Source organism: Protopterus annectens, chromosome 5.part0 (assembly GCF_019279795.1).
Source record: "Protopterus annectens isolate FY-2018-M chromosome 5.part0, PAN1.0, whole genome shotgun sequence".
Taxonomy (NCBI): Eukaryota; Metazoa; Chordata; order Ceratodontiformes; family Protopteridae; genus Protopterus; species Protopterus annectens.
In genome coordinates this window covers 1,297,715,485-1,297,733,477 of record NC_056735.1, presented here as the reverse complement: position 1 = coordinate 1,297,733,477, position 17,993 = coordinate 1,297,715,485, and the positions used below count along the sequence as shown (strand labels likewise).

General features: G+C 38.7%; 1 protein-coding gene across 1 annotated transcript in view; it reads left to right on the top strand.

Annotated features, from left to right (window-relative positions):
- Positions 1–10: 10 nt before the first annotated feature.
- LOC122801629 (septin-11-like) overlaps positions 11–17,993 on the top strand; it is a gene marked incomplete in the record, with an annotated part of 1,221,166 nt that continues 1,203,183 nt past the window's right edge. The window contains 1 exon segment of the mRNA XM_044071107.1: positions 11–369. Within this exon segment, the coding sequence (XP_043927042.1) occupies positions 340–369 (30 nt within the window).

Below are 17,993 nucleotides of genomic sequence, written 5' to 3'. Positions count from 1 at the left end.
ACCAGTAGGAATAGGGGATAATGTAATTTTAGGATAATTAAGTTTAAGGTTTTTCGAGAAATTACATATAGCTTTTCATGTAGTGATGGAATGAACAGTTCTGTCACTCCCTGTCTCATTAGCTCGGGTATTTGTTTGGGCAAAGTCTGATTTGAGCATGTATTATACTTACAACTACTACCTGTGGATTTGGAATTTACAGACATTACAAACTTGCATTCCTGTGTTGAGTGGTCCAACCAGATTATTTATTTTTTTAGGTGTTCGTAAAATTTTAGGGTCTGGATTTTTTTATAATAGTTAATACTGTTGCTTGCCATTTATAGTCTAACTAACGTTATGGCTTCGTCAGATATTGCTCGTCATTTGGTGAGTATTACTCAGCTTTTCGATTTGTTTGGTTACTAGTTGCATTTCCAGAAAGTCCATTTTTTGTTACTTAAAGTAAAACCAATTCTTGAAAATTGTAGACAGTTTTTGGGAGTGTCTTGTCAGTAATAGTATCTTAGTTATAGCTTAAGAAGCTTTGATGTCGCTTGACTCTCTCCGCGTTTTGTAGCTTATAGTTAACGTGTTACACTGTTGTGCTCTTTACTTGTGCGGTGAAAAGATGCAATGTATTAAAAGTTGTAAAAAATACTGGATGTGCAAGAATAAATCCATTTTTGAAGTAGCTAGGTGTGACTTTTGAATTTTTGTTGGACCGTCAATCGCTTTACTATGTCTTCCACACTTCGTGTTCCTTGTGAGTTTCAGAATACGATGATAGTCAGTCAACACCGCAGCATATTGTAACAATAAAGTAACAGAATGACATAATAGTTTTGAATCGAGAGCGTATAGTTAAAGTCAGCGTTTCTCTAAATTTAAAATACTTTGACTAATGGCATTTTAATAGTTTTGAATCGAGAGCGTATAGTTAAAGTCAGCGTTTCTCTAAATTTAAAATACTAAACTGCTGAAGTTGTGTATAATTTGAAGAAGTTGAGCTAGTATCAAAGTCTAGGTATATCACGTTTTTTTTGGGGGGGGGGCGGTGGTGCGGGCAGTATACCTGGTTACAAATCTTTAAGGGGCGTATTATGATGCGATCAGCTCGAGATTATTCAATAGTTTATCATGTAGAAGTGATAGGATTGAATGGGGCAACTCGAGCATTACTATAATGAATGGCGGTCTAAACTAGTATGTCTTTATATTGTTGCTACCTGCTCACTGCCAACATTGACTCTTCAGTAAATGTTAGTAGTCTCCGAACATTATTGATCTGAAGTGCAAAGTTATGTATAGGTATACCATGCCTGTCATCACGTCGTAATTACGTTTCAGGGGAAGGCAACTTTTTTTTTTGCGTTCCAGTGCAGCTGGAGTATGTATTTCTGGCGTATTACAGCTCACAATTCAGTACAGTCCTGTGCATAGTGACATACTGCCCTGCATTCCCCGCCAAGTTTGACACGTTCTTAACCCACATTATGTGTATAAAATATAGTGAGTGTTAGTTGGATAATTGGACTTTTCCCCTAAACTAGCAAACAATGGCATCGGACTAGCTTTGGTGGAGAAAGCCAAACGCAACATTTACTTTGGAGAAGGAAGCCAAACCTAAACAAATTCTCCAACATTGTGAGCTGCTGCAGCAGAGTACCCTTGTTACTTTAATATGTTCCTGGGACCAGGGCTGGCTTTTTTTCAACTGGTGCCCTAGGCAAAAGGCTCCACAGCACACTCCCCACACCACCGGGTGCTCCAATCCTGGTCACCTACACTATCCTGATTACTTTGCATTTCCTTTTTCTTACAGTTTGTAGTAAAGAACGCATTTCTTGACTACAAAAAAAAAAAAAAATAGTGCACCTGCTAGAGTGGCAGCCTAGGCGGCTGCCTAGTTGGCCTTTGCCTAAGGCCAACTATGCCTGGCACCTTCCCTTTTCAGAGTCTCCCAGGGAAGTTGTGACTGTGCTTCACCTCAGATTTTGGTTGCATAACTGCCAGCCTGCTCAGAATTCCTGCTTCGATGTCAACAGTTTTTGTAGGTCAGGAATGCCAATCTCCACAGTAATCTGAGAGATTTTGTTACCTGTTTTATACACTTTTCAGGAGGTGGGTTCTTTCTTTGCTAAGAAATGTGCCAAGCTTCCTAGAGTGGTAAATGTTTGTTATATTTCCGGCCATTTATTTTAGTAGACTAAAATGTCTTCCTGTTTTTGGAATCTCTTATCTATCATTCCTCATATTATAGCTGTTTATTACCACATTGTCTGATTTCTCCATTCCTGATTCTCTTGGTACCCCACCTTTATCCTACCATATACCAACTTTTTCCCTTTTCATTCACCCTTGGGTTCAGGTTCCCTCCTAAGAACAAATGCAGTTATGCTAAGGATTCTTGTTGATTTTGTCTTGGGTGATGGAACTCTGTTTCTCCAGTTCTTAACTGCTAAGCAAGACACCAGTTGTTTTGGAAGAATAAGCTACAGATATCCATTAACGCTATCATTAAATTAGTATTTTTATTTATTTATTTATTTATTTTTTTATTTATTTATTTATTTATTAGCATTTGTTGACCGGGAAGGCCCACTGGGTCAAAGACCCATTTTCAGTGGAGGCCCGGGGTCACAAGTTCCACAGAGTATTACAATACGAGATAAAGAGTTACAAAAAGAGATAAAGTTTAACATATGATTTTAAAAGTATTACAAATATAATAGTAATACATTTTACAATTTACAAATGTATAGGTTTACATTGATAATGCATTAAGAAAACATTACATAGGATAAGATGTTAAGACATTGGAAACACCTGGATTTTGATACAGCAAATTTATTTGCAGACAGTGTAGTTTATGCTATTTTTGTGATTGGCTAGTGTACTTGTATACCAGTCTAGGAGTCTGTGTTGTGTGTGTTGTTTAAGGAGGTTTACGTCTAAGGCATGAGCAGGAAGGATTATTTAGATAATGAGATTTTAGGGCTTCTTTGAATTTTTTTGGATGGTCAATTTGTGTTAATTCAGATGGTAACATATTCCATAGTTTGGCGACTGAATGGGAGAACAGACATTGTCCGGCTCTTTTGTTGGGTTTTGTAACAGAAAGCATGTGCTTACAGGAATATCTTGGTGTTCTTGTGGGGGTGTACGTTTGCAGGAGTGAACCAAGAGCTGGGCATTGATTAGGTTTACTGATTAGCTTCTGGGCTAAAGTTAGTTGGGTGAAGTGTAGATGGTGGGAAAATTCGAGCCATTTTAGTTTAGTTATTGCTTGGCAGTGATGTGTGGTGTGGTTTTTCGGAGGCAAATTTGGATATTTTATTTTAACAAGAATGTAGTTTCTTACTAAGGGTTGTGTGTAGATTGGTAAAATAGCACTACCATATAGAATGGAGGGGATGAGTAGGGTATTGGCTAATTTTGATTTGGTGGATTTATCCATATAGAGTTTGTGTCTATATAGTCTGCCTAATTTGAAGTGGGTTTTCTTTACTGCATTTAAGATGTGCAGTTCGAAAGTGAGTTTGTTGTCTATTGTTAATCCTAGCAATTTAGCTGTTTTCACTAGTCCTATTTGTGTGCCGTCCTTTGCAAAGATTTTGAAGCCAGGGTCAGGTGGTTTTGCTGAGAAAAGTAAAAGTTTAGTTTTTCTGGGGTTTAGCATAAATTGTGTGTTGAAAAGCCATGATTCGATGGAGGTAAAAGCCTGTTGTGTGACTGAGAAGATCAGAGAGGTCTTGGAGGAGGCTATCAGAGTTGAGTCGTCAGCATATTCAACGAGATTCTAGATATGGGGGGCTTTGTGCAGGTCATTGATGAAAATATTGAACATTAGAGGACCTAAAATTGATCCTTGTGGTACTCCTATATTGTTGGGATGGTAAGTGGATTGTACATTTTGCCACCTTACTGACTGTTCCCTGCTTTGTAAGTAAGAGATGAACCATTCTAGGGATTTTGGGGAGCAGCCTAGTTTTGATAGTTGACTTATTAGCCTAGTATGTGACACTGTGTCAAAGGCCTTGGATAGGTCTAGTAGGATAACTGAGGTATGATGACCAGCATCTAGGGCTTTGTTGACAGTGTCAGTGAAGGAGAGCAAGGCAGTGATAGTGCTATGCCCTGGACAAAACCCATGTTGGGTGGGGGATAGAATAGCATTACTAGTTAGGTGTTTAGCTAGTTGTGAGTGGACACATTTTTCCAAAATTTTTGATAGTGAAGAGAGTATGGAGATGGGGCGGTAGTTAGAAAGATCATGAGAGTTTCCTCCTTTTATGTAAAGGGGAAATGATAGATTTTTTCCATAGGAGGGGAACGTATGATTTTGAGAGTGAGAGATTTATGAGAATGGTAACTGGGTATGCTATTGCTGTAGCTGCTAGCTGCAGGTATTCAGGGGGGAGATTATCTGCAGATAGTGAGCAAGGTTTGAGTTTTTGTAAGAGTTTCAAGACCTGGGAGGTGGGTACAGGTTGGATAGAGAAGGAGTTTGCTGGTAGAATATTGTTGTGATCTGAAAGGGAGGGGGTATGTTTAGTAGGTAGAGGCAGGTGGGTATTGGGGCTTGATGGGCTACCTTTGAGTAGATTTTGAATGGTAAAGATGAAATGGGTATTAAATTCTTGGGACATTTCTTGTGGTGTTTTTTCTGGTGCTGGGGATGGGTTTTGGATAGTACCTGGGTTAAGTAAAGTGGAGACAGATTTCCAAAATGTTTTGGGGTTGTTGTATGAGGAAGACAGTTTGGTGAAGAAATGATCTTTTTTTGTCTTGTATCACAAGCTTTTTTGATTTATTATGCAGTTGCTTGTAGTGAAGTTCATTTTGTTTTGTTCTCTCTCTTAGCCACATTTTCCAAGCTTTGTTTATCAGAAAGATGGTTTGTTTGGTTAGTTTTGTTAACCAGAGGGCATGATTGTTTTTTGTTTGTTTGGTACACATAGGAGCTAGGCTGTTGAGGGTATCTAGGAAGAGCTTGTTGATATAATCAATGGCTTCATCTGAGGGGAGTGTTTTTTAGGGGGTTCTAGTTGTGGGAGTTTAGGATATTTATAAACGGATCTCTATCAAAGTGGGCAATGTTTCTGGAGGTTCTATATGAATGTTTTACTTGATTGAAGTTGGGTAATATAAGTATATGCTGGGAGATGGTCACTTAGTATGTTTGGTAGGGTGCCTGAGTTTGTGTAGTTTTGGGGATGTGTTACTAGTATCCAGTCTAAGGTAGATTCAGAGTCTGTTGATAAACCATGGGTATGGGTAGTGATGAGTTGGGTAAAATTATGAAGGTTTATGCTGTATGCAGGGGAGGGGCTATCTAAGTTTAACGAATTAATGTTGGTGTCTCCTAGAATAACAGTTTCATGCAGTATATTCTGATTAATCCAGGATAGAAAGTCTTAGAGTATGTGGATATTGTGGCCTGGGGGAATATAGATTACAGCTATGCTTATTTGTTTGTTTCTATTTATGTGAAGGGATGTGAGTAGAAGTTCTAGGTTTTCAAAATGGGGAGGGGTTTTATATAGGTAGTCATTTGTAGTGAGTTTTGATAGATTAGTGCTACACCGCTACTTTTTTATGGAGTCTGTCTGAACAGATTATATTATAACCAGGAGGGAGAATTTTAGTGTCAGCTATGTGTGGTTTTAGCCATGTTTCTGTTACTGCAATAATATCTGGGGTGTGTGTAGATAGCCAGGTCTGGAATTCGGTTATTTTATTGCAGATACTACAAGTGTTTATTGTTAGGAGAAGTGTATGGTTAGATGTGTGATTTTGTAGAGTAGTGGTGGATGTGGTGATGTGACTGGTATGCTTGGATATTGGTGGGTGTATGAATTTGAGTTGGCCCAGGGTTTGGATGTTTATCTTCACATTGTGTTAATATGTGGAGTATGTATAGTTTGATGTGGGTCTGTTGTCTATGGGTGGTGGGTATGTAGTGTAATACTAGACATAATTTAAACTTGGGGGTAGGCAGTAGTAGTTTAAATCTATATGTGGTGATGGTGTTGGTTGATATTAGAGAGGGGAGAGATGATAGAGTAACTAAGTCTGTTTAGTTTTATAGGAAGGGTTTGTGTGCAAAAAGTGGTGAGTGGGGGGTTTAAGGTGTTATGTATGGATATATTTTGTGTTAGTAAGAATATAATTAGAATGTGGACTATGCAGGAAATAATATTAATTAGGTGATGATGTGTGAGAGGTAGAGGGGCCATAGTGATTAAGGAGTTAATTGGGTGTAGGAAAATTGGATGAATCTGTTTGCAGAGGTGGAGTGAGATAATTGGGTAATGGAAGAGAAAGGGTGGAGTTGACGAAAGAGATAAATGTAATGAGCTTAAGGGTGGGTGGGAATGGGGGTAGGTTAGGGGAGCGAAGTGAGCCCAGAGCGGAAGGCGAACAGTGCGGGCTGAGCTGGCCTGCAGAGAAGAGAGAAGAAAGGCCATCTCCAACAAAGCAAACCTGAGAGAAATTGTTTGGTGGGTACAAACAAGTAACTACAAATTGTTTTTATACCTGGTAAAACATTTAGAAAGTCTGCTGAGTACACTTCTTGACAAATATAAAAGAGTGTAATAGGAGAAAAATAATTGTTAGGAGGTGAGGAGAACAAAGGATAAAAACAGGGAGGTGATGGCAGAAAAAGAGAGGAGCAAAAGCCACTGACAAAAATGTGGAGGTCAACACGTTAGGGTAATATGAAAGGGAAGAGAAAGAAATGGCAGGGGAAGTGGAAGAGAGAAAGTATAGGCAAGTTCCCTTGTAGCAGCATGCCCCAAAAATAAAACGCCTACAGTTATATACTAGAGAAACTGGTACAGAAAAAATGTATATATCATAAAGGTCACATACAATTCTTATTGTGGTAGGAGGGTCAAGGTGTTCCAAAGAGGCTGTGCTTTCCAATACCCATACACAGAAGGAGATTAGCAAGGGATAGTGGTACCGATTCAGGAATTAACAGCTGTTTATCTACTGTGGGCAGCTCTTCTGAAGGAGTGGGAGAGGTACACTATAATACAAAAGTAATAGGGCACATAAATGGCATGTAGTAATTACCAGTAAATAAAACATTAATAAAAGTTACAATAATTTCTACAAGTTGTATAATCCAGTTACAGTCTCCATCAATATGCTTCTAGCACTGGTGGCAGGGAGTTTAACTATTTTCAGGTCTTATCAAACTGCATCACCACTTTTAATGGCAGAGCTATACAGTGTTGAAAGAGAACTAATTTTATAAAGCTATAAATGTAGAAACCCCTTGTACAATGTGTAAAATCACTAGTGAATTCTGTAATAGTAGAACAACTTGTATGACTTCGTCAAAAACACTTGTACAAAGTATAATATCACTTGTGACTTACAAAGTTAGAAACACTTCTACAAACTAGTAGAAGACATGTACAATTTCTGGCGTCACTTGCGACAGCGTTAAAACACTGTTTAAATACTTTCAATGGAAGAGCTATAACTATAAGAGAAACAAAGTTATGGAGCTATAATGGTATAATCACTATTACAAACTTATGAAACCATTTGCGACTGCATTTTAACACTGTATAAATATTTTCAATGGCAGTGCTATTAATTTTAACAAATAGACTAAATCTATAAGACTGTAATGTTAGTATTACTCATACAGCATATAAAATCAATTGCGTGATTTTTTAATTGCTACACTACCACCTTTTTCTCTTCCACCTCCCACTCTCATTTTCCTCTCACAGTGCAACTTAACAGCTATAACTACCTTTTTAAACCTACATAAACAATTCTTCTGCATTTTTGCCACTCTGTTCTTATCCACCTCCCCAATACTCTCTGCCTGTTTGAAATGCCTTATTTGCTGAATTTCCCTTACTTGTACAGCAATGTTAATCTATTTAATCTTATTTTATATAAACTTTTTATTGTTTTGTTATTTTTTTACTTGCATAGACCTGTACTGAGAATGTATTACTTGCTTAATTTGTACTGTGAAATTTTTAATTGTATACTTTGTACTGTGGGGCATTTCTCCCTTGGCCGCTGCTGAAAAAGGGTGCAAGCTCAGTTGGACTATCCCGGTCAACAAATGTCAAACAAATAATAAATAAAGTGAACCAGGCCCAAAAGTCAAGTTTCATACATGACTTGCTTGTAAAGCAAGGTTGTGTTGTACATAGATTTCGTAAACAATAATAACAAACAGTGGTGATTACTGGTGCATTAGATAGTGTGGATGATGATGCAAGTGTAGCAATAAGCAGTCATCCTTAAGCATTAGATTAGTGTGTTCTTAGAAGGTAGAATGTGCTGTAAAAGTTTAGTTGTGAGTAGCTGAATGAACTACAGAAGTAATATTTGTTCCCAATACTTTAACGTGTCAAGTTGTTGTAGTATATGTCACATAAGGATTGTTCTTGCACTGTACCCCCAAGGGAACAATGAATGATAGTACAGCACGGACTGAGCTACAATCAACTGGAGTGGAATTTCAGAATTTAAGTGTTTGAACTGAAAATGATTTCCTGCTGGACAGTAGTGACTGAGCAAGAATCGAATAGAATCGACAGTAGATGGTAGAATTGCCTTGCAGAATGGTAATAGTGGGAGGCAGCTTTAGTGATGGGCAGTGTAGAGGCTTGCAGATCAGTTAACCACTTAGCAGGAAAGTTCTAAGTGTGATGGGGAAGTTGGTTACTCTTTACTAGACTTCCACAGTTGTATTTCTGCTTTGGGGACTTTTGCTTAGCCTGACTTAATTAATTATTTACAGGCACCTTTGTCAAAGTCTTTTTGGTTAACTCAATGTTTAGACTCAGTCAATTTTTGTTTATGAAAAATGTGTGTTGCAGTGTTTTTCAACCAACCAATGTTGAATATAACCGAAATCCTATTCCATCAGATAGTCGAGGGAAGATTTTTTTTTGATCTGTATAGTGCAAGATCATTGGTATGTAAAATACCTTGGCTGTGGTTTTACAGTGTGTGCAGGAAGACAGGATTGGAAGGAACTGATACAGGGCTGTCCAAACAGAAGGTCACCACTTCTGTCTACATTTGGCCTCCGCTTAAAGGCTTACAGGTGGTAGTTGATGGCCATTATTCTAAATGTAGTTTAAAGTCAGTTATATGCATATCTCAGCATGGAAGCTGCTGGAAGTAACTACAGTACCATTCTTTCTACTATCCTCAAGAACACTGGTTGTTCTAAATGTATTTCACCAAACGTATAACAAGGATTTGCCGTCACTCAAACACTGAGTAACATTCTTGTCAGAACAGCAGTGCCATACTGTAAGAACATAACTTGAACACATATTTTTATAGAGCACTAAAATTAACCAGTGATTAGCATATTTTAGTTAGAGCAGCAGAGAATAGTCGATTGTAGGGTACTTTACATTACTCTGGATTTTTTCCAGAGATGTGCATACATAACCGTGAGTAACAGGCAGCATATCTTCATAAATGTATTAATTCTACACTCGGACTCTGACACCGATACCCAGCAAGTTTAATAAGCATCACCTTAAGACTTAATTTGTGTTTCCATTTATCCTACCTTTTCTGCCACTGCTTTATGATTCACTGTCCTTGAAAGCAACCTTCAGGTGTCTTGCTAATTCAGCAGTAAACAGCTGACCCTCCTGATTAGTCAGCCTTAACTTCCCACATGGCTGTCGTATTAAATTCTTTAGTCATTCCCACACCCCAATTCCAGTGTATGGGTTTTGGAATGTTCATTTCTCTTTCTATGATTTGTGTTGATGCAGACTCAATTTCACCTCCTCAAGTTTGCTTGTAAAGCCATTAAAATGGGGCAGTAATTTACAAGACAAATGACATCAAGGGAAAGAGGCATTGAAAAAACATACATTAGGATTAGGGTAACAAAAGACATAAAAAAACAGTGCTGTGAGTGTGGTAATGATTGCCCTGTAAGTGACCACCTCATTAGAATAACTTTGGAAACAAATTTCAGGAAGCCAAATGGGTTCTGCTGCTGATCCAGTGTTAATCTTCTCCAGGGCTTGGCTAATTTTCTTTTGGTAGCATATACTTTGTTGGGATGGATTCTGATATACAATAATAGTGTCAGTGGCTGAACAGGTAGCAACTTTGCCTTTGGTGCTTGACCATCGTAATTCCCTGGGTTCTATTTCTATACCAGGTTATTGAAACTTCCACTGCAGTGGAACATGGGAGGGGGCTATACTCCTGAATGTAACATCCTTCTTATAAGATTTTAAATTGAATGCTCGTATGTCTGTGAGGAGATCAAGACAGCTGATGCAGGTCAAACTGCTGCTTGATAGTGCCCTCAACTCTGTAAAACCACAGCAGCTTTTTATTTTTATTTATTTATTTTAGTATACATTTGTTGACCGGGATAGTCCGACTGGATATATGTCCATTTTCAGCAGAGGCCCGGGGAGGAAAGCTCCAAAACATTACAACAATTATAGCAATTAAATCATAACATTTTACAAATACACTTATTGTCAGACATAGGTAAAAACATTTTGTAAACCGATCCAATTGCAGAGTACAGTGACAGAACATAAACAGGAAATGATTAGTGATACTAATAAAGAGATACTGCAGAATACAATTTTTTTTTTCTTTTTATATACATATATTGGTTCTGTAGGAAGTGTGCTTTTTCAGTAGAACACATAGAGACAAAACAAAGCAACAGAAGGTTTATTTATATATTGGTTCCATGGGAAGAGTGCTTCTTCAGTAGAACACCTAGAGAAAAAACAAAGCAACAGGAGGTAGGTATAATGGACAATAAAGGAGGTCAGGCAAGAGGAAATATTATCAGTCTGGATTGGTGCAAGGGCATAGCCATTGTGATTTTAGGAAAATTCGTAGTTGCTTCTTGAAAAGTGGGGGTGGATGAAAGGGATGTTAGTTCACTTGGAAGCTTGTTCCAAGTGTTACCAACCGAGTTAGTAAACGGGCAATCCCCAGATTTGTTGCTGGATTTTAAGGTGGATACTAGTACCCTGTTGGGATTTGTTGTTGGATTTTAAGGTGGATACTAGTACCCTGTTGGCTGATCATAGGGTTCTAAGGTTTTTATATGGTCTGATAAGGTTGCAGAGTATGGGAGTATTTGTGGGATGATGCATGATTTTATGAATGATAGTAAGTTGCTGGATAAAAAGCTGACTTTGCAATTCCAGCTATCCTAGTAGTTTGAGATTTTGGCAGTGATGGGTTCTAAATGGGGCTCCAATGGCAAATCTGGCTATGTTATAAGATGTTGACATTTTATTGATATTGCTTTTGGAGAGGTTTCTATAAATTGGAGAGGCATAGAGAAGGGTGGAGATTAAGTGAGTTTGGGCAACAGTAGTCCTAGCTGAAGCTGTGAGAAAGGGTTTAAGTCTATAGAGAAAACCAAGTTTTCTATTAACTGATTTAATAGATTGGTTAATATGTGTGTCAAAGTTAAGATTATGGTCAATTGTTACACCTAAAAGTTTGATCATGTCAGGAGCTATTTCAGTACCATTATTAGATATAATTGTAAAGTTAATAGCAGGGGACTTTTGATTGGGAGTGAACAATAGTAGTTTGTTTTTTTGGGGGGTTAAGGAGGAGACTGCGTTAATGGAACCACTTTTCAATTAAGGTGGATACTTTTGGGTATTGGTTTGAAGTTCTGCAGGCGAGGAGGCACTACATATTAATGATGAGTCATCGGCATATTGTATACAGGTGGCTTTTGGAAGGGAGGTTTTCAGATCTTTAATGAAATTAGTAAAGAGGAGAGGTCCCACAATAGAGCCTTGTGGGACTACAAGAGTGATCAGGAGCTGAGTGGATAATTTATTGTCCCAGATGACTGCTTGTTGTCTATTTCCTAGGTAGGACTTAAACCACTTGACTGTCTGGGTGTCTGACAGAGATTTAAGTATATCTGACAATAGTTGATTCACCATGTCAAATGCTTTGGAGAGGTCGATAAAGAGGGCTGAGGACAGCAAGTTGTTTTATTAATGCAATCTGAAAAGGCTAGGAGTGCAGTTGTAGTACTATGGAATGGCTTAAAGACATGCTGGCAGTCCACTAGTAGGTGATTGTGGAGGAGATGATAAAGTAGTTGACTATGAATACCTCTCTCCATAATTTTTGCTAATGGGGAAAGTAGGGCTATGGTAAGGTATTAGCTAAAGATTGGACAGTTTCAGAGAAAAAATTGTTAAAAGTATCAGCAATTTGGCTGGGAGAATTTTGAATCAAATTAGAGGGGGGTAGGTGTTTAGGAGTGTCCAGGATGGAGCAATTTATTTATTCCTGATCAGAATTTTTGTGGGTTTTGATGTTGGGATTGTTTGAATTTAAGGTAATAGTTTTTTTTTTTGTGGCATTTCTAAGCTGTCTAAAGTTTAAATGATCAGTAGGGTTTTTAGTATTTCTCCATTTGGTCCAGGTTTTATTTCTGTCGCATTTTTAGCCTGGTCTTATTTGAGAGCCAAGGAGCAGGTTTATTCCTAATTCTAACATTGCGAGAGGGTGCATAGTGTTCCAGAATTTGTAAGAAATTATTGTTCAAGTATAAGACTGCTTCATCAAGAGGTAGGCGTTTTAGGGGTGACCAATTGCAGGCTTTAATTTCTGCTTGAAAATTAACTGGGTTTAGTTTTTTCTTGTTCCGGGTAGTTCTGAAGTTAATTTGATTGGGAATTGAGGTCTTTTTGTCTAGTTGTAAAGGTAAGAGACTGGTCACTAATATTGGGGAGTAAGCCCGTTTTATATAATTGGGGATTACTGTTAACTAGTATCCAGTCTAAGGTGGTTTGTTTGTTGCTAGGTTTATGGGTTCTGGTAGGGTAGGTGATGGTTTGATAAAAGCCATAAAGGTTTATGTGAGTAGTTGGATTGTCAGAAGTACAACATTTCCAGTCAATATTAAAATCACCAAGGAGTATGGTTTCTTGTGGGAAGGATGTGGAGAGCCAACTAAAGGTGTTTTCAAGAGTATTAATGTTATTACCTGGGGGGATGTAAGAGCAAATAATATAAATGGATTTATTAGCATTAATTTGGAGCTTGGACATTAAGATCTCGGCATTACTAGGTGAGGGTGGTTGAGTATCTAGTGAGGTGACCTGCAATTCAGATTTAAACAATATCGCCACCCCACCACCCTTTTTATTTAGACTTAGCTTTTCTTCAAAACATGTGCGACCTCTCAATTAAGCAGCACAGGTATACGTCAAAGCATGTGCAACCTCTCAACTAAGCAGACAACACTTACATGGTACTAAGCTTCCCAAGCTTGTAACACTGCTTTTATTGCATGTGACCCAAGGCAACCCCCCCCCCCCGTATGCGTATGTTTCTAGTTTAAGCTGGTGTTTGCCTACACCATATTAAGATTTTTTTTTTTTGTACGATGCATACATCTTGAATCCTATGACTGAATAAAGTGACCACGTTCCCGGCATAATTCGACCTGCTTATATAGATAACCCCTTGGAGAATATTCTCATTGTGAATTTTGATAGTTTTTTTTTCTGTTGCTTTTTATAGTATTTGGATAGAGGGATGTCTGCCTTAATAAGGCCGAAAAAGGCAGGCGTGTCTTTGGTAGGCAGACTTGTCATACAGATTACCATTGACTATTATTCTAGGTCCAAACACATGACATCCAGGAATGTTAGTTTGAGTAAATTGCTGACATATTTATCTGAAGTAGGGAACATTTCCTATAGCACTGTCTTAACAGGAAGAGACTTAAGGCTTTCAACCTGTTCTGCTGTGGTTTCGGCTGGGTTGGCTTCCTCTTCTGAAAACTCTTTTTTAAAAGCAAAAAGAGAAGGCAGACATAGATGCAGAAGATGTAAACCAGGCTTCCACCATCTCTGATTAGCCTTAGGGTACTGATTCCAATGAAGCACTTAAACAGACCATGGACTTTTAATGATGCCTTTTTGCTGTTTGTCATGCCTGTGGACATAGAATGTCTGACTGGATTTATGAATAAGCGGGATTTTCCACCAATGCTTAGATCTGGGATTATATTGTGAAATCCTAATTTGTTAAACAGGACTCCCAAAAATTTTAGTTTTAACACCGTTATGTGGGCAGGATGTGGAAGTCCAGTTTAGCCAGTTCTAAGGCCAGGATTTCTCAAGTGGATGTTCTTGTAAAAAGGTCCAGAAAGTAGAATGCATTTCTCAGGCTTTAAATACATACACTCTCTTTTTTTTTTTTTATACGTGGGTAGAAGACTGCCAGGAAATTGAGGGGGGGGGACAGATTATTCTTCAGATGTTGTCCCCTTGGGTGTGATAGAGAAACTGTGTCCTTAGTGTTTGTGAGTCCCCCACATAGGAGATCTCATTTGGAGAAATGCATACTAAGATTAAGGATCCCTTCAAAATCAGAAGGGAGTGAAGTATCTGAGGCAGGCAAAAGATAGTTTGAATAGTTTGTCTTGGATGATCCCAAACCTTTTGCCATTCTTCCTGTCTTGGTAGCCAGATGCTGGCAACCTCCTACGAACATGGCCTTCCCCCGCTCCTAATAAATTGGAAGATATTACTGGGTGGAAGAGTTCCAGAAACATCTAATTAAAGAAACCCTGGGGTGGTTCCAGCCATGCTATGGATCCAGAAGTGAAGTCAAATTGGTTCTTGCTCCCAAATGACACAAAATTGAGGAGATGTGTGATGCTGACTTGAGGCCAAATCTCTTGGGAACTCACACATACAATAAAGTAGTGAAACACACTATCAAGTGTGCAACTGGGGCAGCAGCCCAAGGGTATATGATTAGAATTTATGCCTAGCTGAGGCTTCGACCTGTGTTAGAGGATGTTATGTACAACTCCTTAATGCCCCACTGGGTAAGGATATACTCTTTTGGACCCCAACTAGGTAAGGATATACTCGTTTGGACCCCAACTAGTAAAGTCTTTTAAAATAGAGGAAAACTGGTAAAGCAGTGAGGGGGTGTAATTCAACTGTTTACCTCCCCTTTGCAAAGGTATGGCAGGAGTTGCACATCTAAACTGGGGCCCTTCTTTTACGGGTAAGGAACAGCTAAGCTGGCAAAAAGTAAAAAGGAATAATGCAGAGAAATAACAAAGGGTGGTTTTGGGAGTCCCACAAGCCATCCCAACAGGGATCCAGTCTTCACCCAGCCCACACTCCGACCTCTCTGTGCTGGCAGACTGACACATTACTGTCCTGTGTGGCAAAGTAAACTGATAGGTGCTCCAGATCACTGCAGAATGGAATTGAGTCTAGTGGGGAAACTAGGTCTCTAATGCAGTACATGAGATGGAAATCTCCCCTTGAAAGTCAAGTGATGGAACCTACAGCTTCTCGTGTTAATTCTCGGACTTTAAGCCTGTGATCTTCTTTTTAGTTAGAAACTTTTTAAGGTCTTTCTGATTGTTTGACATGTTTAGTGAGATGCACCCCACAAGGGGTATTGTTTTCCATAACTGCTATGATTACTACGAAGTTTAAAGGAGTTATTGACCTTGATCATTTTTCTTTTCACAAATAGCTGTGCTAAATAAAAGGATTTTCTGGCAACTTTTGCCACCTGATGATCAAAAGAGAGGGAATTATCAACCCAGGTTCCTAAATTTCTGTCTACATTTTTATTTTCTGGTGGTGCATTGCCTGTACAGTGTGATGAGGGGAGGGGTTGTCTATCAGTTTTATTGGGAGAGTACATTAATCTAGAAGGTTTGGGTGTCAGAGTGTGACTTAAGAACAACCTCTAATTTGCAAATTTTATTAGCCAGAGGTCTCTGCTCTCTGCTGGAGATTTGAGAAGTAAATACCAAAACAAAGGGACATCCAGGTCTGAGTCCTGAGGGACACCACTAGTTGCTTTCATAATTTTCTGAAGAGGCACCTGCAACTTGCATTATTTGGGTTCTCTCTGTGACACCCCACTTCTGGGCCACTGATCAAGGAGCCTGAATCCTCACCACCAACACTGGAGAGGAACATTCACTTGGAACAGAAATAGATGCGCACAGTATTTTCAGATGCAGCTGTCTGCACCAGGCACAGTTTCCCTTAAGAGCACACAGGAAATAGTCAGCCCGGGAGATGGGCTTTCCCTCTCTCTGTCCAGGCCCCCAATAAGACTCCACACTGGCACAGCTGTAGAGTTGAGTCCTCTGCTGAGTACCCCAGGCCAAGTCCTCCATCAATCTCTCTCTGTGAAACCAGTGCTCTGTGTCCCATCTGCAAGTAGCTGATATGCAGACACTCTCTTTGAGATTTTATTTTCGTAGACACACACACACACACACACACACACACACACACACACACACACACACACACACACACACACACACACACAGTCACCTGGGAAAGGCTGGCACCAATTTACCAGCTATGCCTCTGCCCAGACTGTAAAGTAGCTACTTCCCCGGGGCACTCCAAAGCCAGCTACTCTAAGGGTACCAAATTTTACTGAGTGAAATTAATACTAATACAATGGTAGTGTTCAGCAATTAAATCCAAGTACTCTCAAAGGTTAAAATATTCTCTAAAAGACCAGCCACAAAGAAAAATGTAAATATATTTAATAATAAATGGCAGAAAAAACATGAAAAATACTAAATATCTATTTACAATAAACACCAGAGTTCAGGAAATATTAAAAAGTAACACAGACTGATATTCACACTGTTACAGAAAAACAGTACTACACTAATATTATATTTTCTTGACTGATCTAAAGAATTACTGTTCCCCTGGTTACTTACTTAAGCAAGGCAAGATGAAGTAGGTAAGCAATCGTCCTTCTTTGTTAGGTTTCAAAAACAAGCTGCTCGGAGTCTTCTGTCTCATCTGGTATTAAAACATTTTAGTGCTGGATTACAGAACGTTATATACATCTGGTCATCTGACTTTGGTTCCCATACTACTTCCCTTTACTAGAAACTGAACCAGAATCTCGCACATATGTGTTGCCATACATACAGATAGAGCTTTGCTAAGATGTGTTGTAGCATCTGGAAGCCATAAAACCATTCAGCACTTCCACCCTTGTAGGGTAGCAATTAGTTCACTGCTAAGGACAATACAGCAGGATTCTTAGTCTTTGTTTTCACAGACATTTTGTCTCTGACTGTAATTGGAACTGTAAGCTCAATTTTTATGGCCTACCAGGTTGTTTCATTTCAGACTATTTTTCAAAGTTAGCTGGAATGAGAGTAACCTCTTCTCTTCCAGTATTCTCTGTTACAGTATATTCATTTCAACAGCTACAGTGAAGTCTGACATATAGGTGTATTTCTTTTCTGTCCAGCAGGACCCACTGTTGGTACATTTTAAAACAGCTTTACCAACATATTTTCAGCACAAATCAGTTTGATATAGGAATGACGTACAAATTCAATTCTTTAAAAAATTCCAGCTAAATGTTCTGGCATATGTTACAAGTCCACTGCCCTAAATCTCCTGGCATAGCTTGCAACACCGCACACCATCACACTGTCTTTCAGCCTGTTACTGTCCATCTTACTACATAAGGGTCACTTAAAGCTTTTCACTTCTGCATTATGCTATCATGGGAGTACTGTTAAAAGACATTGACTACATTAAGATACATTGTGTGTACTGCATAGGCATTGTAACTCTTTCAAAGAAGTTTACTAGACTGAGTAGACAGTTACTAGACTGAGTAGACAGGCTTTACCCTTCACAAAGCTAGTGTTTGGTATCAAATCTAATAAGATTCTTGATATTTTAGTTTATGAAGTCTCTTGTAATATGTTCCATGGTTTTGCACATGAATCTTATAAGGGTAACAGGTCTGCAGTTACACAGGATGGCTGTAAGGCAATCTTTATGGAGGGGCATCACTACTGAAGTGTGCCACTCACCAGGAACAAAACCAGTAGATAACTTTAGGTTAAACCGTTTAAGCAGTGTGTCTGCAAAGACATGTTTAATACTAATACTAAGCAACCGGGTATATTTTTGGATCCCAAAAAAGTATTT